This window comes from Heptranchias perlo, chromosome 7 (assembly GCF_035084215.1).
Source record: "Heptranchias perlo isolate sHepPer1 chromosome 7, sHepPer1.hap1, whole genome shotgun sequence".
NCBI classification, from domain to species: domain Eukaryota; kingdom Metazoa; phylum Chordata; class Chondrichthyes; order Hexanchiformes; family Hexanchidae; genus Heptranchias; species Heptranchias perlo.
Genome location: NC_090331.1, coordinates 53,850,856 through 53,877,929, shown reverse-complemented (window position 1 = coordinate 53,877,929; position 27,074 = coordinate 53,850,856). Strand labels below are relative to the sequence as shown.

Below are 27,074 nucleotides of genomic sequence, written 5' to 3'. Positions count from 1 at the left end.
GTCAGATCATTTTATTTTGCTCAAGCTTCGAATATATTAATACTGCCAATCAAAAACATGAAACCCCATTAAAGCTGCAAAATCGCACGATTAAGAGGGCAACGTTTTGCAAAACTATATACTTTTGTCCCAAACAAAATCTTCTCTAGTGTTGTGAGCCAGTTGGTGCTGTATCATAGAAAGAAATGCAGCTTAAAACATTGCAGATTTTCACTATGTTTGGGAGAGCACAGAAGGAGCCTATTGCTTTTCTTACCTTGTTGATATTAGATAACATCTTGTGGGTGACCTTGTGTGTGTAGCTGTTTCCACAAAAAATTGCCTCATAGGATCATTCTATCCAAAATGTATATTACTCTGTTACTGTTCATGGTGACATTTGGAGCATGTGATTGAAGCAACTGCCTTAACTTTTAAGATGCTGCCTGATATTAATGACAACCATAGGTCTGTCTGCAACATGGTCTGCCATGCTCTCCTTGCAGAAGGATGTTGCATGGAAAAATTATAAAAATGGAAAAACAAAACAAGTTTGCTTTTATATTGATTAAATATTAAACATATCAAATATAATACAAGAGTATAATCATTATGTTGAACTGAATATCTGTTTGGTGTTTTTTTTAAAACCTTTTTTTGGTCCTAGATGGTGAGAAAGCAGACATTTCAATTAATATTTATGAAGATATAAATATTATTACTGGTGCGCTTAAACTGTACTTCAGAGATTTGCCCATTCCACTTATCACATATGATGCTTACCCAAAATTTATTGAAGCTGCACGTGAGTATAGTGATTTTATTTATATCAAATAATCATGTTATTGATTTACTTATGTGTGTTTAAAAATCTATTTGTTTATTGTTAAAATCGGTATGCCCCGTCATCTGTCAACATTGATTATGGACTTTTCAATGCAAATTGTGTCCACAGCCCATTACAACAAGAACAACAACTTGCATTTATACAGTTGTAATTGCCTGTGGTGTCTGTGGGTGGTGCTCTAATAGGGTTTTCAAGTTCACAGAGTCATATTTTGGTCACACTTTTTAGTCACAAAAGCCTGTGACTCAACAATTTTCCCTATTAAGAATTCGGTTTCAGTCTACCTGCAGTTCCACTCACTGGTCGTCTGATGGCTTATTACCATTTCGGCTTCAGTAACTCTTCTCTGGTGAGATAATGGTAATGTGATGCAAACTATGACTTTTTCTTCATCCTGCGTATTACAAAGAAATTACAATGTGGAAACAGGCCATTTGGCCCAACCAGTCCATGTCAGCATTTATCCTTCACATGTGGAGTAGTCCTAATCCCCTCTTCCCATTGTATTATTCCCTTTTTCTTCAGTAACCTATTCTTAAATGATGACATGGTCCCTACTGCAGTCACTAACTGCAGTAGTGCATTCCACAGCCCCACAACCCTCTGTGTAAAAAAAGTTTCTCCTGCTCTCTGTCCTAAATCTCTTATATATAATCTTATATCTATGTCTCCTCATTCCAGACCTCACAACTGCTTTTTTTAAAATTTGTTCATGGGATGTGGGCGTCGCTGGCAAGGCCAGCATTTATTGCCCATCCCTAATTGCCCTTGAGAAGGTAGTGGTGAGCCGCCTTCTTGAACCACTGCAGTCCGTGTGGTGAAGGTTCTCCCACAGTGCTGTTAGGTAGGGAGTTCCAGGATTTTGACCCAGCGACTATGAAGGAACGACGATATATTTCCAAGTCGGGAAGGTGTGTGACCAGCTGCCCTTGTCTTTCTAGGTGGTAGAGATCATGGGTTTGGGAGGTGCTGTCGAAGAAGCCTTGGCGAGTTGCTGCAGTGCATCCTGTAGATGGTACACACTGCAGCCACTGTGCACTGGTGGTAAAGGGAGTGAATGTTTAGGGTGGTGAATGGGGTGCCAATCAAGCAGGCTGCTTTGTCCTGGATGGTGTCGAGCTTCTTGAGTGTATTGGAGCTGCACTCATCCAGGCAAGTGAAGAGTATTCCATCACACTCCTATCTTGTGCCTTGTAGATGGTGGAAAGGCTTTGGGGAGTCAGGAGGTGAGTCACACGCCGCAGAATACCAGCCTCTTGTAGCCACAGTATTTATGTGGCTGGTCCAGTTAAGTTTTTGGTCAGCGGTGATCCCATTGGAAACAGTCTGTTTCTATCTACTCTGTCCCATCCTTTCATAATTTTAAAGATCTCTATCAAATCACCCCTTAATCTCCTCTGTTGTAATGAACCCAGCCCCAATTTTTCAAATCTTTCTTCAAAATTTGTATTTCCTCACACCAGGCATCATCTTTGTGAATCTGCACTGTAGCCCCTCTACTGCTTCAACATCCTTCCTATAATGTGGAGCTCAAAACTGTACACAATACTCAAACTGTGGTCTTACTAAGGTTTTATATAGATTCACCATTATATCTCTACTTTTATATCCTATACCTTTTGCCATAAAACCCAGCATTCCATAAGCTTTCTTAATGGCCTTATCCATGTGAGTTCCCGCTTTTAATGTCATGAACCTGAGCCCTCAAATCCTTCTGGTCTTCCATATCACCCAGCTTTCCTCCATTCAAAGTATAATTATTACTTCAGATTCTTACCAAAATATACCACCTCACATTTACTGACATTGAAATCCATCTGCCACTTTTTTTGCTCAATTTTCAATTTTATTTTAAGTTCCCTCAACAGACAAACCGCAGCCTAAAAAATGAATTCTCCAAGCCTATGGGATTCTTGCTGTCCCAAAGGTTATTTTCATGCAATTGCAGGGCTCCCGGTTATCCTCCCATTGCTGTGATCCCAACAGTTTAAAAAGGCAATATACCTTCCACATCACTTTTTTGCATTTTCCTTCTTTTGAGCAGAACATTTATTAATGGCAAAAGCAAAATACTGCAGATGCTGGAAATCTGAAATAAAAACAGAAAATGCTGGAAATACTCAGCAAGTCAGGCAGCATCTGTGGAAAGATAAACAGCGTTAACGTTTCAGTTCAATTACCTCGATGAAAGATCATTGACCTGAAACATTAACTCTGTTTCTTTCTCCATAGATACTGCCTGACTTGCTGAGTATTTCCAGCATGTTCTGTTTTTATTTATTAATGACCTCTTTCTCCCATTCTGAGGCAGTCTCTCCCCCTCCCCCCACTGAACAAGTACATCAGTCTCTCCTCCCCAATCTAAAGATTCCACTTGCTGTTGACTCAACTATTTCCTTTGTGGAGGAATGCAGAACTGTGGGGCAGAGCCTTACAATTAGAACAAGGCTATTTAGGACTGAAATCAGGAAGCACTTTTTCACACAAAACTTAGTGGAAATTTGGAACTCTCTTCCACAAAAGACTGTGTATGCTGGGTCAGCTGAAATTTTCAAGACACAGATCGATAGATTTTTATTAGGTAAGGGTACCAAGGGATATGGAGCACGCTCCCCCCAGTTGTGTCTCTAGATTGCATTGGGGTCCTATGTGCATCACGGGACCCCAACTTACATACAGTAATGAGGCTCCCGCCGGATTCAGATGTGCGCCTGATCTGCCCAATGGAAGACCCCAGTAAATATGGCAGTTGGAGTGGGAATGGAGCGGTAACTGCTGCACAGCAATTTTAACCCTGCTCATTTCCACTGCCAAGATAATTACGCATGAGAAAAGTTAAACGGCTAAATGTTAATTGATCTATAAAGAAAGGCTGTAAACTTCCCCCCCCCCACCTTGCAGCATCCATTTATCAAATGATTCCAGGATTTTTGCCTCCACTGTATCTGGGAGTCTTATTCCATGTACTGATCACTCAGAAGAACTTCCTGATATCAGCCCTAAGCTTGCCTTTTACTACTTTGACCCCATCCTAGTTTTCTGGATTTACCGTATCCATACTGTATACTGTCTCACATACCTCTTATAAAATCACCTTTCAGTCACCTCCTTTCCAGGCTAAAAAGCCCATGTTTGTCCAGTCTTTCCTCATAAGTCGGATCCCTAACACTAGGGATCAGCCTTGTGGCTTCCACATCGTCTCCCAGTGCTTGAATGGCTCCTTTTTATTTCGATGACCAGAATCTGGCACAGTACTCAAGGTCTGACCAGAGAATTATACAGTTTAATAATGGCTTCCTCTGACTTATATTCTACTGCTTTGGCAGTATAGTTCAACATTCTGTTGGCTTTGTTCATTGCTGTTCTGCATTGATTGGACATGTTGAAAATCGAGTATTAAGACTACTTTCAACTTAATTGTTAGCTGTTTAACATAATTCATGTATTACGTCTGTCGCCCACTCATACTTCTTGTCTGCATTAAATTTCATCTGCCATTGTTCTTCCCACTTACTTATTTTGTCAGCTCATTTTGTGCTGCTTCCTCTGATTCCACTGCCCATCCTGGGATGTGATTATCTGGAAATTTAAACAAATTGCATTGAATTTCTGAATCCAATCATAGGTATACTAATAGATTTTCTAAGGTTACAGATTCTCCACCACTGTTACGTCTGCCAGATTTCACTTCTGTCCACAGATATAGGTGTGTTGCTGCTGGCTGGAGGCCACAGTACACCTCTCGAACAGCCTGACCTGCCTGGCATCTCTCCATAGGTCTTCCACCTGTTCCATATATGCCAGCGTGAATCCATAGGTGCCAGTAATGGTGCTGGGGAAAAACAATTAAAGGCAACAGGGCAGCAATGCACATAAAAGCCTAAGTGCCAACAGGAGAAAGAAAAACTTGAAACAGCTCAAAAATAGCCCATAAACACTTACTCTTTGCCTTCTAAAGGACTTCCTGTTTGAAAGATTCACACCTGGTAACCCTGGACATTAGGGGGGAGAAATTGGACAGGGGCCGTTTTTTGGCGTAGGTAGCGTGATGTGCTATTACCCTGCGCCCAATGGCCGCTGCGCAGGCAGGACGCAAGTTGCAGCCCACTGGAGGACTCACCTGCAATCAGCATTCCATTCCAGGCCTTGCACGTGGAATCAATGCAATTTGCACTTTCCATCACCAGAGGAGCGCAATCTCTTAAAGGTAGCTGGTACCTGTTATTTGCTTAAAATAGCAGTCTGCTGTCTGCACGGAGTCTGAACGGAGATCGGGCATCGCACATGTAAAACACAGATGCAGGTCCCATCCCTATGTTTACACACTGTTGAGATTTGTTAAAATGTTGAATAAAGGTTGCGCACTACTAAATCCCACATCCTCCAATCTGCACGCCAGACCTCACCAATCTGCTGATCTGAGTTGGTACCAGGCCTGCGAGAGTGCATGCACCAAGGTTCTCTGCTGATGCACTAGAGACGTTGGTGCAAGAGGTGGACAGAAGGAGGGACATCCTATATCCCCAGGGGGAGTGGGGCGCAAGAGGCCCTCCGGACATATATCCAAAAGGTAATGGGAGACAGCAGGGGGCCAAAGTCCATGCCAGGTGCACAGCATCATGAACATGGATGCAGTGCAGGAAGAAGTTCAATGCTTTGACATGTGAGGTCAACTGTCAAGTGGCGTCTCCTACCAACTGCACCACGCACTACACCCCCCATCACCCACATACCAACATACTCTCTCCATCAGTACTCAACTCTTCCAACCAGGTGCTTCCTCTCACCCTTACACATTACGACTATTTCAAGCCACCCACTCTCAACTCACAAGCCACACACACTGGCAGCTATTCAACCATGACAGGCACATCACCCAGACACACATCCCGCTTTCTTGCAGGAGAAGGTGGCGCATATCAGGAAGCAGCAAGTGGCATTTAGCCCCTCGAGCCTGTTCCGCCATTCAATGTGACTTAACTCCATATACCTGCCTTGGTCCCATATTCCTTAATACCCTTGGTTCACAGAAATCTATCAATCTCATATTTAACATCTGCCGTCTGCAGAAGAGTGTTCCAAATTTCTCCCACCCTTTGCGTGTAGAAGCATTTCCTAACTTCACTCCTGCACGTCCTGGTTCTAAATGTTAGGCTATGTCCCCGCGTCCTAGTATTGAAGGCTAGGAGACCTCCAAAAACAGTTACAAATGTCTCGGCAGCTAGAAGCAATAATCCAGCCACTAACCTGTAAATCTTGCATGGTCCCTTTAAGTAGCACTGGAACATAGGAACAGGAGTAGGCCATTCAGCCCCTCGTGCCTGCTTTGCCATTTGATAAGATCATGGCTGATCTGTGATTTAACTCCATATACCTGCCTTTGGCCCATATCCCTTAATACCTTTGAGTGCCAAAAAGCTGTTTCAGATTTAAATTTAGCAGTTGAGCTAGTATCAATTGCCATTTGCGGAAGAGCGTTCCAAACTTCTACCACCTTTTGTATGTAGAAATGTTTTCTAATCTCACTCCTGAAAGGTCTGGCTCTAATTTTTAGACTGTGCCCCCTACTCCTAGAATCCCCAACCAGCGGAAATAGTTTCTCTCTATCCACCCTATCTGTTCCCCTTAATATCTTATAAACTTTGATCAGATCACCCCTTAACCTTCTAAACTCCAGAGAATACAACCCCAATTTGTGTAATCTCTCCTCGTAACTTAACCCTTGAAGTCCGGGGCCAATATGTCCTTCCGAAGGTGCGGTGCCCAGAACTGCTCACAGTACTCCTGGTGCGGTCTAACCAGGGTTTTGTATAGCTGCAGCATAACTTCTGCCCCCTTGTACTCTAGTCCTCTAGATATAAAGGCCAGCATTCCATTAGCCTTATTGATTATTTTCTGCACCTGTTCATGACACTTCAATGATCTATGTACCTGAACCCCTAAGTCCATTTGGACATCCACTGTTTTTAACTTTTTACCATTTAGAAAGTACCCTGTTCTATCCTTTTTTGATCCAAAGTGGATGACCTCACATTTGCCTACACTGAATTCCATTTGCCACAGTTTTGCCCATTCACCTAATCTATCAATATCGCTTTGTAATTTTATGTTTTCATCTACACTGCTTACAATGCCACCAATCTTTGTGTCATCGGCAAACTTAGATATGAGACTTTCTATGCCTTCATCTAAGTCGTTAATAAATGTTGTGAATAATTGAGGCCCCAAGACAGATCCCTGCGGGACTCCACTAGTCACATCCTGCCAATGTGAGTACCTACCCATTATCCCTACTCTCTGTCGCCTTTCGCTCAGCCAACTTCCTAACCAAGTCCGTACTTTTCCCTCGATTCCATGGGCTTCTATCTTAGCTAACAGTCTCTTATGCGAGACCCTATCAAATGCCTTCTGGAAATCCATATAAATAACATCCATTGACATTCCCCTGTCCACTACCTTAGTCACCTCTTCAAAAAATTCAATCAGGTTTGTCAGGCACGACCTACCTTTCACAAATCCATGCTGGCTCTCTCTGATTAACTGAAAATTCTCGAGGTGTTCAGTCACCCTATCCTTAATCATAGACTCCAGCATTTTCCACACAACAGGCTAACTGGTCTATAATTCCCTGGTTTCCCCCTCTCTCCTGGTGGGGGGTCCTCCAGGCACTCTAAGACTCGTTCAGATGGTCGGGGTTAAGACTATGCGTTGAGTTGAGCGTTAAGTCCCAAAATGGTGTCTATCACTTTAAATCAGAGTTGCAAACTGATTGAAGCCATTTTCTCCCTACTTTACATGATTCCAACATTCGTTATCTGCGCCTGCGCTAACTGCTATACCAAGATGGCGTCTGGCGCACGTCGCGCTGGAAACGTTGCGAAACAACGGGCGCTACATGGCCCAATTTAGCGCCCTAGGTTTCCTGGGAGTGGGTTGGTCTCGGCATCTAACATACAATGAAATCTCGGGGGGGACTTCTACACTGCCTTTTACATATGTTAATGAAACTCCTACCTGCTTCAGATAAGAGTTCCCATGCTCACCGCAGACCTGACTGGAAACTTGAGCAGGCTGAAATAGGAGGAAATAAGGTGGAACTGATTTCCACCTAACTTGGTGTTCCATTATGCCGTGTTTACGCCTGTTTTCTGATTGTAACAGAGGTGAAAATTGGCCCCCATACGTCTCCTTGAAGTTGCTTTCACACAAGGTAAATGGGGAGAATCCTCGTTCGGGGACAGACGTTCTTTGTAGTTTTAATTTTCAACATTATTTATGAGGGGAGTATTTTAAGTTAAAAGTACTCCTTCCCCATGTGATTTCTTTCAAACATCCTACTTTCTGTCAACAGGAAATACGGCATTTAAGTAAAGTTTGCAAGTGTTTGGATAATTTTTTTAAGTTTTGATATTTTTACATTTCGTTGTTTCTTTTTCAGAGATTCCAGATCCTGAAGAGCGATTAGAGTCAGTTCATGAAGCATTAAAAATGTTGCCACCTGCACACTGTGAAACCCTGAGGTACCTTATGGCTCATCTAAGAAGGTACATCATAGCCATTAATGTTAACTTTATAGCACTTACTTACAAATAGTTAACACATATTTTACGTAATGAATATTCTTTTTCTTTCTTTGTTAGGGACGTTCCAATTTATACAATAACAAATATAAATTGTAATACTCTTATCTTACGTGTCTATATTTCTGTTCCCTCACACCTCTTTCTCTCCTCCCCCCTCCCCCACCAAAAAAAAACATTATGCTGTTCCTGACTTAGAAGAATGCAGACGGAAAATGTTTTTAAAGAAACCCATTAATGATCATTGGTGCCTATTATTTAATAGTGCGGTATTCCAATTCTGCAATTTCCAATTTAGATTAAGAATTTTTATTCCACAAGACAATTTGAAGTGTGGTGTAGGTATTTGGCAAGGGATACATTTTGTCGTACATTGTCTTACAGTGTTATCCATCAGAAGAGCAATTGAATAATTTGTGGCATATCATTTAAAAAAAACTTATTAACCCCACACTATGTATTACTACCAAAAGGCTTACTATAATTAGTTTTCCAAATCATGCTAACAACTATCTTATCACCACTAAGCCATCGAAGTTGCTTCAAAGCAGTAAATTAATTAACTCCTTTTTCAATGCCATTAGATAACTTTTTTTTAAAATGGGAGTATTTCTATATAGAATACCTTTTGATTTCTGTACAGGTTCTTGTTGGCAAAGGTGCAGCAACTATAACAATTTTTCCACATTTTGAGCGTCTGATTGGAAAGCCGGTCAAAATTGAAGTGTAGGACTTTGGGCCCGATTTTAGCACCCGGTTCCGGGTGCGTTCTCGGCGGGGGGGCCTCTAAAATCCCGGTTTCGAGGAGCGGGACCGGATCGCGCCTCGATCCCGCCCACTTCCTGGTTGCGCGCTGACGTGCGGGGGTGCGTGCATTGGCCCCGCTGGTGGGAATCCCGCAGGCAATTAAAGCCAGCGGGGTTCCACTTGAGTGTATTTATCTTGGTATTTCAGGTCATTAAATGACCTGATTGAGCTGTTTATTTAACAGGTGTCGGATTTTACAGTGAAATGAGACTGTTTCCCATACTGGGGGAACCACTCACACTCTCAACGGACGTGTTGCAGCCAGCAGCCTGTGGCAGCTGCCAAGGTGCATTCCACAGGTGGGGGGGGGGAGAGCCTTCACCAACGCAGGAGGACACTCCGTAACATTGGGCAACGCCTGCCCTCCACCACCCTCCTCCAAGCAAGAAGATTCACCGGCGTGGAAGTCCAACCCCTGTGCGAGGACACACTTTTCTAGCGTGCACAACCCCGCAAACCTAAACCTGCCAGATGGGTGCTGCGTTGACATCCTCGGAGGACGAACAGGATGACCAGCCTCAGCAGCTTCGCAGTCCACGCCGTCCGCCTCAGAGACATGCATCCCCACAACACGGTGCTGCGGCACATCCACCTGCACAGCAGGATGGAGGGCATCCGCAGAGAGAGATGCGTCGCAGGAGGCACTACCCTCCGCACAGGGTCTACAGACCGAGGCTCAGCTTCATGGACCTCTCTGAGCAGCAGTGCATACGGAGGCTCAGAGTCACTCGCCAGGTAGTCGCCGACATCTGCAGCCTCCTCAATGACGAGCTGCTCCCGGATGGACCAAGCAGCATCTTCTTACCCGTCGCCGTCAAAGTCACCACTGCCCTCAACTTCTTCGCCTCCGGATCCTTCCAGGGTGCCACGGGGGACATCACCGGGGTCTGTCAGTCGTCTGCACACAAGTGCATAAGGCAGGTCACCGATGGGTTGTTCCGCAGGGCCTCGACCTACATCAACTTCGCCATGGATGAGCGCAGCCAGACGGAGAGGGCGGTTGGATTCCATGCTGTGGCTGGCTTCCCACGGGTGCAGGGTGTAATCGATTGCACCCACATAGCAATACGGGCACCTCCACATGAGCCAGGGCTGTTTATCAACAGGAAAGGGTATCACTCCATGAACGCCCAGCTCATTTGTGACCACCGCCAGAGATTCCTACACGTGTGCGCCAGATACCCTGGCAGCTGCCACGATGCCTTCGTCCTCAGGGAGTCCACCGTCCCGCCCCTCTTCCACGCACCCAACGCCGGCAACGGCTGGCTCCTCGGCGACAAGGGATATCCCCTGCACACGTGGCTTATGACACCTCTGAGGAACCCCATTACCGAGCCACAGCGTCGGTATAATGACAGCCACATTGCTACCAGGTCTACAATTGAGCAGGCTATAGGGCTGCTCAAGATGCGCTTCAGGTGCCTTGATCGTTCCGGGGGAGCGCTCCAATACACGCCATTCAGAGTGGGACGAATTATAGTTGTCTGCTGTGCCCTGCATAACATGGCACTACAGAGAGGGGTGCCGCTGGAGGAGGCCCCATGCACACCCGCCACCCACATTGAGGACGACAATGAGGAGGAGGTGGAGGAGGAAGAGGAGGAGGAGGAAGAGGGAGAGGAGGAGGAACGACCCATGCGCCGAACACCGGCTCACCTGCGTGCTCGTCAGGCCAGGGAGGCACTCATATGCCAACGGTTCTCCTAACATCACACTGTGTGAGGCGTTCACATGTCATAACGTGCACAGACGAGGGTCCATACAGGCTCCCTCCACAGAAGAGTGGTGCCTGTACACCTGCACCCACTGGATTATGCTCAATGGGTGGGACGGGGTGGTCGTCGTCATGATGAGGCGCAGGGAAGGGACATATTGCACAAGCCGCAGAATTATGGACAAGAGGTGGCAGCATTGGTGAGAAAAAGTGAGTTTATTTTGTGGTGACATTCAAAGAGTAGAAAATTAAAAAAAAACGACAAACACCCTGTTGCAATCCCTGTGTGCTCACGGAACTTTAGGCGTTCGTTTTCGGGACCCCCTACGTGGTGCTACCCCTGTGGCTCCAGCAGAGGTGGTGGCAGGTTGCTCCTGTTCGTGCCCTGACCGGGTAGATGCTTTGGGCCGACGCCCCCTGGGTTTCGGTGCCCGTGAGGGCACCTCCACAGACTGCTCCTCCTGCACCTGTGCAGGGGCAGACTCGGCCACCTGGAGAGGATGGACTATTGCGGGCACTGGTTGAGAGGGGGGCAACGGGTGAGACTTGGGGGCGCCTTGAGTAGCGTCCACACTTCCATTTCCCCGTTCACCATCTTCCCTCTCATGGCCAAGGCCCACATCACCCCTTCCACCCTGCTGGACGGCAGTTTGGATGACGTGGGTGAGACCTTGCAAGGCCACCTCCAATGTATCTGTCAACCTGTTGATGGCGGCAGAATGTTGTTCACCCTGAATCCGAACAGCCGTTGTGAGGGCCTGGATGGACTCATTGGTGAGCTGTGCGTGACGCTCGAGGGAGGCTAGCCTGTCCTCCACCGCAGACGTTCCCACACCTACCCGCGACACTATCTCAGAGATGCCTTCACGTCCCTGCGACACTATCTCGGCGATACCCTCCTGCACCTGTGCCACCATTCCCCTCATGCAGGAGTTGGACTCCTCCATCCTCCGTGCGATTGTGGAGAGTGCGCGTGGCACCTCTCCCAGTACCTCAGCAATGTTCTGGTGCCCCTCGACGACTCTCCTTTTGACAGGTGGCCCCCTGGGTTCAGCATCTGGGTCCGGCTGAGCAAAGCCTGGAGAAGAGTGCTCCCACCGACGCGGACCCTCCGTGGCTGACCCTGCCACCAGGGTCTGCTCATGCTCATGTGTGCGCGGTGACTCACCATGTGCAATCCCAACTAGCTGAGGGGGGGGACCCACCGAGGTGTGTGTATCTGCGCTGGTGGATGCAAGGCTCATGTGTGACGATGCACCCTCAGAGACGGGCATGTCCTCTGAGGAATTGCCCTCAACCGAGACGTCGATCGCAGACGGTCCTGGAAGAGAACAGAGGGAAATATCAGGCATGTGACCAAATGTGGCGGTGCGGCATATGCCATGTGATGCTACGATCATTCACGATCATGAGTGATGAGTGCCAGCTTTCCCTTACCGGCCGTTTCGCCAGAACCAGACTCGCCATCCGCCATCGACAGGCAATGCAGCGTGCGGCTGATCTCCAGTGCCTCGACCTCGGCGTCTGTCAGGGCCATCTCGTGTGGCGGGCCCCCTCCGGTGCATGCCCTATCGCGTGCGTTCCTGGCCCTCTTCTCCTGTGAGGGCAAAACACAAAAACGTTATTGAGTGATGATTACAATGTGAGACGCTTCAAGCATTGGTGTGAGTGGGTTGAACGTGTGCCAGATGGATGGGAGGATGCGTGTGCCACATGGCCATCCCATTGTATGGGCATTGGGGTGTGTGGTAGTGGTCGAGTGGGGACAGGGACGGTGGGTACGTGCAGGCACTGTGAGGATGATAGTTGGGTGGCTGTGAGGATTGGTGCGGGAGCGCAGTACTGTCAGTGGAGATGGGGTTGTGAGGTGTTTGAGGTGATGTGGAAGACGGAGTGATGCAGAATGCGTTAGTGTACTCACTTTTCCGGACCTGGTGAGGTCATTGAATCTCTTGCGGCACTGAATCCAAGTGCGGGTGGTGTTTCCCCTGCTTGTGACCTCCGCGGCCACCTCCTCCCATGCCCTCTTGGTGGCGCTGGCAGGGCACCTCCTTCCATCCGTGGGGAACAGCGTCTCCCTCCTCATGCGGACCCCGTCCAGCAGCACCTGGAGGGCGTGGTCCGTGAAACGGGGAGCAGCCTTACCCCTGTGCTCCTCCATCCTTGATGGAGTGTAGTTTGTGGCTGGAGGGGCTTTGGTGGACTGCCCCTTTAAATAGAGCGCAACCGTCGCTCAGACGTCAATGCGCATGCGCAGGCCGCCGGCACGCAGCTGAGAAGCGCGGAACCCGTAACTGCCGGCTAATCACATCAATCATCCCGCGATCGCGTGCGCAACGCACTCAATTTGGCCGGCGCGTTTTCCTCGAGCCCGCCCGACCACCCGCTGCCAACCCGCACCCCTGGTAAAATCGGGCCCTTTGTGTCAAAAGTACCAATATACCATGATACACCAATTTTCAAATACTACTTGATTTGAGTTGTAATTTTATAGTCTTGTGCCTAAGTAAATATTATAATCAAGTAGTATACTAAAATGGATCATTGTTATTCCCAGGGTTACTCTACATGAGAAGGACAACTTGATGAATGCGGAGAATCTTGGGATTGTTTTTGGACCAACTCTAATGCGAGCCCCGGAACAGGATCCCATGGCAGCCTTAAATGACATACGTTATCAAAGACTATTGGTCGAGATGCTCATCCAAAATGAAGATATTTTATTTTGAAACTGTTGGAGGGCAGTTTTAAATGATGACAGGAAGAATGAGTTAGATTATTTTATCCGGGTAGTTGTTTCAGTGAGCAGGTTGAAATGACAGCAATCCTTTGTACTTTTTTATAGTGTACTCAGCTCAGTCACACAGTAACGTAATTTTGAATACAAAAACTGCTGGGTTGTACTTCTTTAATGTGAGCTAAAGCTACTGCATGATTTAATCCTCGTTTTTGTCGGGGATCTTCAATGGAACACAGGAAGTGTTGGTGTTTTTTTGGATAGTATTAAGTGAACTTGGCGCATGTTTGTAAATTGTGTGTGTTTGTCAAATGATGTAACTACACTTATATTGTAGCAGTTTATAATTCTGGACTAGGGCAGAAGCTACAACACAGGCTATCAGAATATAATACAATATTGATATTGCATTCAGTGACACTTGCCCATGTTCATTTCTGCCTTTTGAACTATGGTATAGTTTGTCAGACTTGTGTAAATTTTACTTGTCGATCTCTTTCGATCTGAAACAAAATGTTTTGTATAATATTTCTGTACAACCTGCATAATCAGTACCATGTTCAGGTGTTTGTTTCACTTGAAACACAAAACAACCTCTGGTTTGTTTTTCATGTGTAACTTTTGTTTTTTACTTTGGCATGCAAACATTAATTTATTAAAATTTACATCAACAATTTTTTTTAGAACAAAACTTATATTGGTTAAATATTCAGTGATAACAGCATAACATTCAGTGATATTCCTGAATGGTTATTTAATTGCTGTGATTTCAAGGTAAGTATAAGTTAATGGACTACAGTAGATATTGATGGCAGTTGGAAATGATTGAACGTAGGAAGAACTGGCCCCACAAGAGCAAAGGATTGCATCAGCTTCTGAGTACAATGCTAGTCTGAGTGGGTGAATAATGTGTATATATAACATTATATTCTGAATTGCTTAAGACCTGAAAAATTCTGTTTGTTATGTCTGAAAAGTTAAATCCAGCAAAAAAGTATTTTGCATGGTTTGTTAAAGGTGATATAAACCCAATGGAAATGGGGTATTTCCTTTCTTTAAATTTCTACGTCTTCTCTTGATTAGTAGCGTTTTCTTATTCCTTTGGTCACTTTACTCTGCACTCATTTATGCACTATCTGTTTTACTAATAGATAATCCTAATCTATCACCCAAACAGGAAAAATTGTCATCCACTCAGAGTACAGACAAGCGAGCAGAGTACTTTAAGTAGACGGATAAAACACAACTGTTAAATATTTAATACCATGGAGAAAAAACTTGAAACAGGAACATTATGGTAATGCTACAGAAATGGTCTATTAATATCACAGAAATTCTCCATGTAATATTTAATAAAAACATTTTAAAGTAATACTATAGAATCTAGGTGCATGCAAAATTAGAGTGGGCTTTAGTTTTTAGAAGGCTGAAAATGGGTTGTTAGTCCAATGTAATCAACTACACTTGTAGACCATTATAAGTTGATGAGCTTTTATGTAAAATATAATTTATTTACCTCAAGATAATCAAAATGGTCTCGAGAGGGGTCAAGTGTCCAGTTCAAAGACCAGTATCCTATGTATCTTTTTTGAAGTAAATATTTGATTGGCAGCTCTATTTGTGTGAGCAAACACCATTTTGATTCCAATGAATGTCTGAGCACCTAATGTGGTTATAAGAGAGACATTGTTAACGTCTTTTGTTCTGTTGTACCTTCAAAGGATTTTGAATTGTATATATGAAGTTGATGTCCTCCCAGTCAACAGTCAGCCTAAAGCTGTCTATGTGTATTCATATGGGCAAGTCAGATACTCTATGAAATACCACATAAGACTAATCAAGGATCATGTTTCAAGGGTTCAGTATTGTATTGAGGGTCAGTGTAGGAGAAGCGCCTTTATTGCTTTTGATGTTCCAAGGGGGCAAAATATTGAGCCAATGACAAAATTATATAAAAGCAAGTCAAAAAGAGACGATAAGTACCAAGAGAAAACTGGAGATAGAACAACAGCTACATCATAGCTCCAAAAATAGTTCCAGTGCTATACCAGAAAGCAGATAGTTAAAGAAGTTGTTAAAACTCTAAAGACCGGTTAGATTTTTGGGTTTTTACAGTAGATATTTTCTTTGCTTCTGCTAAGCATTAAAATTAAATTAATATTCAGAAACTGGTGAACGGAGCAAGCATACATGCACAGAGCTTCATTGTCGCTGGGCAAGAGTAACATGGGAGCCAGCAGCGTAACTTGAGTCTTCTGGCTATGCATATTCTACAACTACTGATCTTAGACAGTTATATGTAATACAACTGATCCTAAAAGGATAGATAAAAACCAGGTGAATTTCGAATGAGCCTTATGTCAACCAAAATGCTTCTCTTCTGAATATAGAAAAGGTTTTTAAATTTCATTTTTAAAACGTGCCCAATCGTGACTTAACAGTGGCATTTTAAAAACATGATTTCTGAGTATATATACACCAATGACTACTGGATCTCCTATGGTGTTGCTCACATTAAGACAGAAATTACATTGATTTATGACAGGAGCATTATATCATGTAATGCACAATATATTTTCTAAAAACAAAGGAAGTGTTTATGTTTTGCTTACACTCTCTTAATAGGCGTGAAGGGACTGAGTTGAGAAAAGCAGTCATTTGCCAACTTGGAGCTGTATTTATCCTAGCTTGTCTCTTTATGGTCACAAGGTGGGAAGTGCTCTAAAGTGGCATATCTGAAAATCAATTAGTGGGTCATTCTTGAGGGGAAAGTTTGTCTGTAGATTGGCAGTTGCTTGTAAGTTTCGGTTCCTTTCCATGGATTGAGGCTATGTGATGAAGGTCAGCAGACATCACCAGGAAATAACTGGCTTTCTTTCTCTTAGACATTTTAAAGATTGTTCCGTTGTAATTTATTGCTGTTGTTTTATGAATCATATTGAAGCCAGACAGATCTAACTGTGATATTTTCAGATGCAATGGAAAATATATCCTACATATAGATATATACAGTGGATTTCCCATGGCATTGCTCATGGTAGACGATGCCCTGTTTTTTAGGACAGGACCATTCTACAACGTAACGCAGAATGCAGCTGCTAAAGTGGTGCTGTGTCCCAAGACCAGAAGATCTAATTGCTGTAAATAGGGAAATCAGGCGGTCAATTTCATGGTAATTCCTCTGCTACATTCTAAGGTCAATTAGATAATCTTCTGGGTAGATTGCCATGTGATTTTTAAATCCACGGCTCCTACTGACGGTCAAAAAAACCACCAGAAACTCATTAATTTCTTTTTATTTCATTTTAAAGATTGATTTGTACCTGTAACAAAGCATGATGTTTGAAACGTGAAGGAATCAAAACTTATTTTAAAATCCTGGTAGCTCTCTCATGATGCTGCTCATGGTAAACTGGATGACGTGAAGTTTTATAACAATGGGATTATTATGCCATGTAATGTCCAAAATATTATTCTGCTGCTAAGGTGGAGCTACATTTAAGTTGCCCTATTCCTTTTAGGTTAGAAAGTCTAATTGTTATAAGTAAATACAATTTCAATTGTTGATCAGAGAACTTTGCGGTTTGGAACATGCTCATCAGTTTCAGATTGCAGCTGAGAACCACCTAGCATTTTAAGATTCTTTTGCATCTGTAACATAGTGTGAGATTTGGAGTGTGAAGTCTGCATGTGCTGATGTGCCATCTTTAATATATTAATGGATAGATATATATAAAATTTTGAGAGTTACTTGGAACTTTATTATCTGTGACTTTTATGTGTTTTATTTATGAAATATAAATGTGAACTGCTTGACATCCAAAATAAATTTGGACGACTACTGAGAGAGGACGTCTTGAACTTTAATTGATCTGCTCCTCATCTCTTACTTTTAAATGCCATGTTGTCACATGTATATTTTTCAAATACATTAGCAAGAAATGACGTTGCTAGTAAAATAGATTTACTAATGTAATTCTGTAAATCAGCCAACATGAAATTAAACAATCTACTGCTTGTTGCTCAAGGCCCTTGTGCTATGTCCTCTTTTCATGTTAAGTATTAATTCCCTTTCTCACTAATCATCATATTGATCAAACTTCTTCAGATATTTAAATACAGAAATCACTGAAAAAAATTGGAAGAGGGCTGTTTTGTTACTGGGACCCAAGTCTGAATTGCAGATAGACTTAAATAATCTGTAGTGATTTTAAGGAGGATTCCAATTCTGGCCTCTTGCAAATCCTCAATTTTAATCACTCCAGCCGTGCCTTCAGCTGCCTAGGCCCTAAGCTTTGGAATTCCCTCTCCACCTCTCCCCTCCTTTAAGACACTCCTTAAAACCTACCTCTTTCACCTGTCCTATTATCTCCTTTCATGATTCGGTGTCAAATTTTGTTTGATAATGCTCCTGTGAAGCGCCATGGGATGTTTCACTATGTTAAGGTGCTATATAAATGCAAGTTGTTGTTGTTGTTGTTGAAACACAATTTCACTTTGGAAGTACCAATTTGCCACTTGATTTAAATCACCTTGATGCTGATAGTCTTGGTATGTGGTTGATTATTAAGATTGGAGTCAACTTTGGTTAACATATTAGCTACAGTGCTATAGCTTGGAAGTGAATATAAGAACTTAGTCAAAAATCTAAGACTGAAATAATATTTCACATGACTTGTTCCAGGGATTCACGAAGCTTGTCTGAGAAGGTAGAAAACTGACCAGGGAGGGAACCCTTCCCTTATCACTGAAGCTCATCTCATAGTAAGTGGATTAAGTAGCAGCTTTAGTGGTATTCATGAACACATCTCAGGCAGAAGCATCTCAATCTCCAAATTGAGGATGGCAATATAGATTTTGAAAAGGGGGGAACAACAAACTGGGGTCGCAACTGTAAAGGAAATATTTGTAACACGTCTAACCATTGTATGTAAAGGAGTGGGAAATATACATTCTCCAACATGATATAATTTTATCCTTTAAAAAACAACTCCTTTAAAAATGCAGACGTGAACGTTAGTTAATTGTATTACATTGCAAGGAAATACATTTTCACTTTGTACTGTTACATATGCTTATAAAATTGATGTGTTGGACTTTTAATGATCCAACAACTCTTGCCAGGAGACAGGGCAATTTTTACTTGTTTGAAAACCAACAGATGTTTTTCATGTAACTTGTAAAATACTGTGTATGAACTTTATTAATGTAAATACAAATGGACTGTGTATGTTTTGCAATGTATGAAGTAAAGTTGTACACAATATCAGTGGCTGACTGGTTTATTTGGTAAACCTAAATGAAGAATCTGTAAAGCCATAATTTTTAGGGACAGCTTTATCAATTAAATATTGCATTATCCATTTTCATTGTTTTGAAGCTTATAAATGTATGATTTTCATAATTATTCAGCAAGTTCTAAATGAAAGACTACTAGTAAAGTTCAAAGTTGTGACGATTCAGGATAAATGTTGCAAATTTGCAGACTGATAGGAAGTTATGGGTTCTTGTTAGAGTAGTTATGTTGGGGGGAAGGGGTAGTGCTGAACGAGATGCCCAGGAAAAAGTTTTTCTTAATTTACATCAGTGACTTGGATTTAGAAACTGAATGCAAATTAATCAAATTTGCATTTTTTGCCAAACTAGGGGGTGTAGCTAGGGTTGCCAAATCTGGTTGGACGTATCCTGGAGGTTTCATCACATGACCTCCCACCACCAAGTGTCCTGCCCCCACAATCTTCTGCCATTGATCACCCAACACATCCATCCTCATGTCGCACTGCCTTCCCCCTCCAATTAGAAAGTGAACAGACCCTTTGTTGCTCAATTGGATGGTTCTTAACTCTTAGTCAACAGCCATTTTCCCATTGCCAGTATTTTTATAACTAATAACTGAAAGTATTCAATGAAAAAGAACTTTTTTTAATGTCCCTATGATTTTTCGCCCTGGTTACTCACAGCAGGGTCCAGGAGATAATCTTTAATTCCTGGAGACTCCAGGACAATCCTGAAGGGTTGGCAACTCTTGATTCTGAAGAAGCAGCTTGGGAGATACAAAATGAGTTACACAAAATATGTAAGTGGGCAGAACAATGGCAGGTGAGGTTTAATATGAATAAGTGCGAACAAAAAATGAGCAATGTATTGAAATAACTAAGGATGAAATTAAGGGAGAACATATGGGGTGTTAGTGAACTTCATGGGCTCGATTTTCAGACCCCCGAGCCGGCGGGTTCGTAGCGGGGGTCTCGGAAAATCGGGGATTCCCGGGGCGGGTCCGGAGCCCGGCTCCAACCTGCCCACTTCCGGGTTCCCCAGTGACGCGCTTACATGCGCGCGCAGCCCCCGCATGTGGGACCCCGCTAGCAATTAAAGCCAGCGGGATGCCACGTAAACTAATTGAGTAGGTACTTCAGGTCGTTTGCAGACCTGATTGACCTGATATTTTAGGAGAGATGGGATTTTCAAAGCAACTGAGACTGTTTCCCGTACTGGGGGAAACACTCCCAGTTGAAACGGATGTGTTGCAGCCATCAGCCTGTGGCAGCTGCAAAGGTCCATTTGACAGGTGTGGGGGGGCGGTGAGACCCTCACTCATTGCAGGAGGCCACTTGGCACTTTGGACAAAGTTTGGCCTCCACCACCCTCCTCCTGACAATAACATTCACAAACTTGCACACTTACCCCGGTGAGCAGACACATTTACCTACCTTGCGGACCCCCTCAAACGTACATCTTCCGGATGGGGGCCATTGTAGCTGCAGTGATGACCTCCTCGGAGGACGAACAGCATCACCAGCCTCGCCATCCACCTCTGACACATGGAGCTCCACAACATAGTGCTGTGACACATCCACCTGCACAGCAGGAGGGAGGGCAACGGCAGAGAGAGATGCGTCGCAGAAGGCACTACCCTCGCCACAGGGTCCACAGACCCAGGCTCAGCTTCCTGGACCTCTCTGAGCAGCAGTGCATATGGAGGCTCAGAGTCACTCGACATGTAGTCGTGGACATCTGCAGCCTCCTTCATGCCAAGCTGCTCCCGGCTGGCCCAAGCACCATCTTCTTACCTGTCGCTGTCAAAGTCACCACTGCCCTCAACAACTTCTCCTCCACATCCTTCCAGGGTGCCACCGGGGACATCGCCGACATCTCTCAGTCGTCTGCACAAAAGAGCCCTCCAAATACACCTACACCCACTCTGCAGTGACACAATGGGTGGCATCAGTTGTGGGTCTTCATTGTGATCCTCAGGAAAGGGCATTATTGCACAAACCAGACAAGTGTCGCAAAGACGTGGCAGTAGTGGTGACAATATAATATGTAATGTGAGTTGAGCAGAAATCAAATATAAGTAAAAACCATGACAAACCCTCAAACACCCTTGTGCATCCCCTTCATGCTCACGACACGTTTGCCTGACGCGTCCTACTGCACATATGTGATGCCTGCCCTGTGGCTGCAGCACAGGTAGTGGCAGGTTGAGTGAGGCTGACTGTGAAAGAGATGCATGAGAGGGTGAGTATGAGATAGAGCCATGTGATTGTATGAGGATTGGGTTGAGTGGTAGTGGCGGGATGAGTACTGGCGAGGTGATTAAGTGCAGGTAATATGAGGATGAGCTTTGAGTGGGTGTGAGGAGTGATGTGATAGTGTTGGCAGTGCAGAAGGAGATGTGGGGTGGGGGCGGCGATGTGGCAGACAGAGTGTAGGGGAATGAGTAAGTGTACTCACTGCGGCTGACCCACTTAGGTCATTGAAGCGCCTCCTGCACTGTATGCAGGTGGGCGATATGTTGGTGGTGCAGGTGACCTCCTCTACCACCTCGAGCCAGGTCTTCTTGGTGGCAGAGGCAGGCCAATTCCTCCCGCCCGCCAGGGAGAAGATCTCTGTCCTCCCCCTCCTCCTCACCCCATCCAATAAGACCTGGAGTGAGGCATCATTAAACCTGGGAGCAGCCTTCCCCCTGGGCTGCTCCATGCTGTAATTTTGCCTATTTTCTGCAGCATCAGTCAGTGGAGGACTGCCCCTTTAAATAGGGCTCCTCCAGCTGACAGCCTATGATGCGCCTGCGCAGTCCAAGCGCTGCGCAGCTTTCCAGCACGAAACCCGGAAGCAAAGGTTCCTTCAATCAAACTGCAATTGTGTGCGGAGCACCCCGATTTCACTGGGTGCCTTACCCACACGCCCAGTAGACCCCCCGCTGCCAACCCGTCTCCCTCCTAATATCGGGCCCCATATCATAGTAGGTACAGCATAGGCGGAGGCCCTTTGGCCCATTGTGACCTGTGCCGGCTCTTTGAAAGAGCTATGCAATTGGACCCATTCCCCAACTCTTTCCCCATAGCCCTGTATTTTTTTTTCCCTTCAAGTATTTATCTAATTCCCTTTTGAAAGTTACTATTGAATCTGCTTCCACCACCCTTTCAGGCAGAGCGTTCCAGATCATTACAACTCGCTGCGTAAAAAAATGTTTCCTCATGTCGCCTCTGGCTCTTTTGCCAATAACCTTAGATCTGTGTCCTCTGGTTACTGACCCTTCTGCCACTGGAAACAGTTTCTCCTTATTTACTCTATCAAAACCATTCATGATTTTGAACACCTCTATCAAACCTCCCCTTAACCTTCTCTCTTCTAAGGAGAACAACCCCAGCTTCTCCAATCTCTCCACATAACTGAAGTCCCTCATCCCTGGCACCATTCAAGGAAATCTCTTCTGCACCCTCTCTAAGGCCTTGACATCCTTCCACGTGCCCAGAATTGAATACAATACTCCAGTTGAGGCCTATCCAGTGTTTTATAAAGGTTTAGCATAACTTCCTTGCTTTTGTACTCTATGCCTCTATTAATAAAGCCCAGGATCTCATATGCTTTTTTAACAGCCTTCTCAACTTGTCCTGCCACTTTCAAAGATTTGTGTATATGCACCCCTATGGTCTCTCTGTTCCTGCATCCCCGTTAAAATTGTACCATTTAGTTTATATTGCCTCTCCTCATTCTTCCTACCAAAATGTATCACTTCACACTTCTCTGCATTAAATTTCATCTGCCGTGTGTCTGCCCATTTCACCAGTCTGTCTGTGTTCTCCTGAAGTCTGTTACTATCCTCCTCACTGTTCACTACATTTCCAAGTTTCATGACATCTGCAAACTTTGAAATTCTAACCTCTCTACCCACGTCCAGGCTATCAATATATATCAAAAAACTTGACGCATACTATGTCCAACTAATGGAAAGCAGTAATCACCAGTGCAAATAGAATGCTGAACTATTACAGCCAAAAGAGTAAAGGTCAGAACAGGTCACATTCAAACTGTATTGCTCTAGTCAGGCCATACCATGAGTACTGTGTTTAGTTATGGTCACTGAGACACAAAAGAAACATTCAAGAATTGAAGACAGTTCAGAGAACAACCAAAAGCTGTTCCCTAGTGTCAGAGGTCTGAGCTATGAGGAAAGATTGAAGAAAAGTAAACTTTCAAATCTTTAAAGGAGAATAATGAAAGGTAATCTTTTGGAGGTTACATAGTAAAAAGTATGGAAAGGGTAAATCCAGTCTATTGTTTCAAACTCAATTGCAAGAGTAAATCAAGGGAACACCGGTTCAAACTAATAAAAGCCAGATTTAGGGCTGATATCTGGACACGGAGTGATTGATACATAAAACGATTCACAGATACAATAGTGGAGGTGAAAACCCTAGAATCATTTTAGAAAAAAAAATTGGTGCTGTAATGGAAAGGGAAGTGTCGGATCTTTCTGGATTGGTGAATTAACACAAGCAGAATGGCCTTCATACACAAAAAAGTCTGAAAAAGGAATTGTCTTATACATTTCCAAAAGCACATGATTTATATTTGCCTTTTCTGCAAAATCGTCTCTGCATATCCTCTCTCAAACACTGATGGTATATCTGATATTTTGGGGGTAATTATGGAACAAGGAAAGGCCATACTTCAGGCGGTTTTGAAGTTCATGAATTAGTTGAATGCTGCTCATTCTAGCGATTCTGTCGGTCTTACTTTCTGTAGCTCTTGCAGTGGCTATTACTTTTGGAGGAATTATTCAGTACCCTAGTAGTCAATTGATCAGTGGGACTCTACGTTTGTCTAAGTTACAGGGTCCAGCTATGTGCCCTCATCCTGGACTGACTTTACCCTTGATTAATGGGGCACAATGCAGCCTCTGTCTACTTGATTTCCTGGTCTGTCTACCCTTGAATCAATATCTCCTATTCAACTGGTCCTTCGTACTATGGACTATAAATCTTATTGTTAGCTACTCTGTCAGCAGTCTTGGGATTTTATACTGAAGACTGACACCCTAAAAGATACACCACTGAATTCACCCCTTCTTCTGAGGTGTCAGTTTAAAAAAAATAGTTGAGTATACATTAGTCGTGACAAAGTGGGCACATTTCAAATCTCAACTCAGCATCATTGTGTTGCAGCTTCAGATATTGTGCTTAGTCCTCTCATTTTAAAAGGAGGTGCGGAACCATCATGTTCCAATTAGTTTTTTTCCATACATTGTAATTTTGCTAGGATTGAAGCTGTCTAATAATTTGCATTTTATAAGAGACAAAAATCAGTTGCAAAGTTATTCTCTAGATAGATGTGATAAAACATAATATTAGTATATGGCTAGAGCTTATCAATAACAGGTTGACCCACAGAATATGGCTTTCAGAAGTGCCTTGTTAATGAGGCTTCTATACAGACATGTGAAACCTTCATTGTAGAAATTATTCCTCATATTTGCTTGATTTCCAAACGTCAACTGAAGAGACTTTTGGACAGAAGCACATCCACATGCTGGTTACAAGTAGGTCTACCAGAAGCTTGTTGATTTTCCATGCTTAAAACTTTCTTACACTCTTCTTCACTCTAGATAGACGTAATTACAAAGGATTTGTGATGAACACTTTAGATAATAGTTAATAAATGCATTAGTTGCCTCTTTCTGAAAATGGTTAGCATATCTAATCTCATGACCTCCCATCTGTTGTTCTCTCCTCCCCTCTGTTTAATAAACAAAGACCATACCAGTTATATTAAAGGGCCTTGCCCAAAATATTAAAACATATTTCTCTTTCAGATGCTACCGGACCTGTTGTGTATTTCCAACATTAGTTTTTATCCTGGTTAATACTTTTTTTAAAGTTTGTTAATTACTTTGTGCTCATCAAGGTGAACAATAATTGCTCAGAGCAATGGAACAATTTGTACTTTTGGCACCCAGTGTAAGATTTATCATGGATCAGGTGCTCAGAAAAGCTCTCTCTGCAGAACCCAAACAATGTACCATATCCCTAATCTCAAAGGAGCAAACCTTAATTGTATCAATATGATTTTGTTTTTCTCACCCCAACCATCTTTGTGCTAATTTGTCCTCAATTCTAGACACATTTCCTAGAGGGGTCATGGCCACAACAAAAATGTCCAAATTAAGCTTTTTCTGCATTTCCATCCATATTTCTCTAAAATAGTCACCTCATGTCTCTCAATAATCTGAAACAACTCTGCAGAACGATGTGCATCAAAACATCAGCCTGTCCTTTCTCTTTAAATATGCTGATGGATATACTACGTATTTCCAGCATTTTCTCTTCTTTGTTTCACATCACATCTATACTATTCTTAGGCAGGATGGTAAAATAGTTTAAGTCCACGGACATGCTATTGGATGTCAATTATATTACTTCCAAGAGGCCTGTTTGATGGGTGAAATGACCACTATCGATGATAGGCCTGTGGAGCAAACAGTGGACTACACCTTCAACCCTCTCTGCTGTCTCTAATTGTAACTACCATATGCCATTTTGTTGTTTTCTTTAACAGTAGCTCTCAGCGGCAAAGGAAATGGCTACAACAACAATCAAAGATAACTCACGTGAAAATAACAGGCTGTGGAAAACTCGGGAATAGTCTTCTATTTCTGCTGTCAGAAAATTGGTGAGATAACACATCAGTGAGGTAACATAAGGTAGTGAAGAAAAACCTAGTATATAAATACAGAACATGTGTTGAATAACTCATTTTGGTAAATGAAATACAAAATCAAAGCTTTTCACCTGTTTGACATTTACAATGTCTCATAATCTGCCACATTTCTGTTTCAACCTGACACCGTTGCAAACTAATGTTGTCATAGGTTTAGATGTGACATTGCTATGAGGTCATTTTTTTTTCTATCTTAATTCTTTTGTTTAATTTTTTGTTTGTTTTTCTGCAAATTTCTCCCTTCCTGTCCTGTCAGTGTTACTGCTTTGCTGGAAAACAGTTCCATCTGCACTAGGTGCCTTCTGGTACCTCTTCCATGTGACCTTTTTTTACCTGAGAATCTTGACAAAGTGTCAGCAGGCTGTTATGGGGAACATTAGAGCAGAGCCCGATCCTGTGCTCAGCCGACATTCATGTGCACTTCTAACAAGGATCTGGAATAGTGATCAGGAATGGGAGCCCTGACTGACTTTCCCCACACTAATTTAAAATTAATTATGGAACTACAGCACCCCTACTAGTGCCCAGGCTAACTGCACACAGACATGGGATCAAACCTGGGGCTTTCTTGATCTGTATGGTTCTGCGATGTACTGTCTTGACCAGTTGAGCCATCAGGGGAGCCTCTTTCTCTTTAACTAAAAAATGTTTTTTTTAAATCAGGCTGACTCATCTAGAAATGTTTTAACAATATATGTCAAAACTGACACCACATACAGTGAGCCATCAATATTAATTATGAAGTCTATCAGAACTTTTCCCTGCATGCTTTTGACAAAATAATGCTAATGTCTAATTGCAGTGAATGGTGCTGTTTACGGTAATTGAATCTGACAGAATTGGAACACCATATTGTAATGCTTTATTTGTTGGCTTCAATTTTATTTTTTAAAAAGGAGCAAAGTCCATAGACAATTCATATTCACCAAAAATTGAATTGACTTTATAAATTGTAACCAGGATTATTGCCCTATTAATCTATAACAGACCTAAATAAGCAAAAGATTAATTATATTCATATCACAAAAGGTGCTTAATAAATAGTTCACTTCTAGAGGTATAAAGTACAACTGATACATTTGTGGTTAAATCACTGACAGCAATTGAAAACTGTCCAACTCTGTATTTTCTGGTAACTCTGAAATCATTGAAATTTATCTGAATAAACATGTTTCCAAACATTTCTTTATATTTATGTTGCTTTCCTTTGAAAGCGATTTTATTTCATCCTATCTCATGGGATCTGAAGACTACTGAGCATCATCTTGCAGCTAGACTCCAGACTACGCTAACTGTTGTTAATACGACTAGCTGACAGGATGGTATGCTTGAAGAAGACAAGCTAATAATATTATTTTACCTGGGAAACTTACAGAACTCACACCTGATCTGGGACTCAAACAACTG

The 27,074-nt window shown here is 43.2% G+C and overlaps 1 protein-coding gene across 1 annotated transcript in view; it reads left to right on the top strand.

The window, feature by feature from the left end:
- Window positions 1–14,680, top strand: part of chn1 (chimerin 1) — a 190,975-nt gene extending 176,295 nt beyond the window's left edge. The window contains exons 11-13 of the mRNA XM_067987580.1: window positions 647–784; window positions 8,265–8,370; window positions 13,485–14,680. Coding sequence (XP_067843681.1) covers window positions 647–784; window positions 8,265–8,370; window positions 13,485–13,656 — 416 coding nt within the window. The 3' untranslated portion in view covers window positions 13,657–14,680. The remainder of the gene's footprint in view (window positions 1–646; window positions 785–8,264; window positions 8,371–13,484) is intronic.
- The last annotated feature ends 12,394 nt before the right edge of the window (window positions 14,681–27,074 follow it).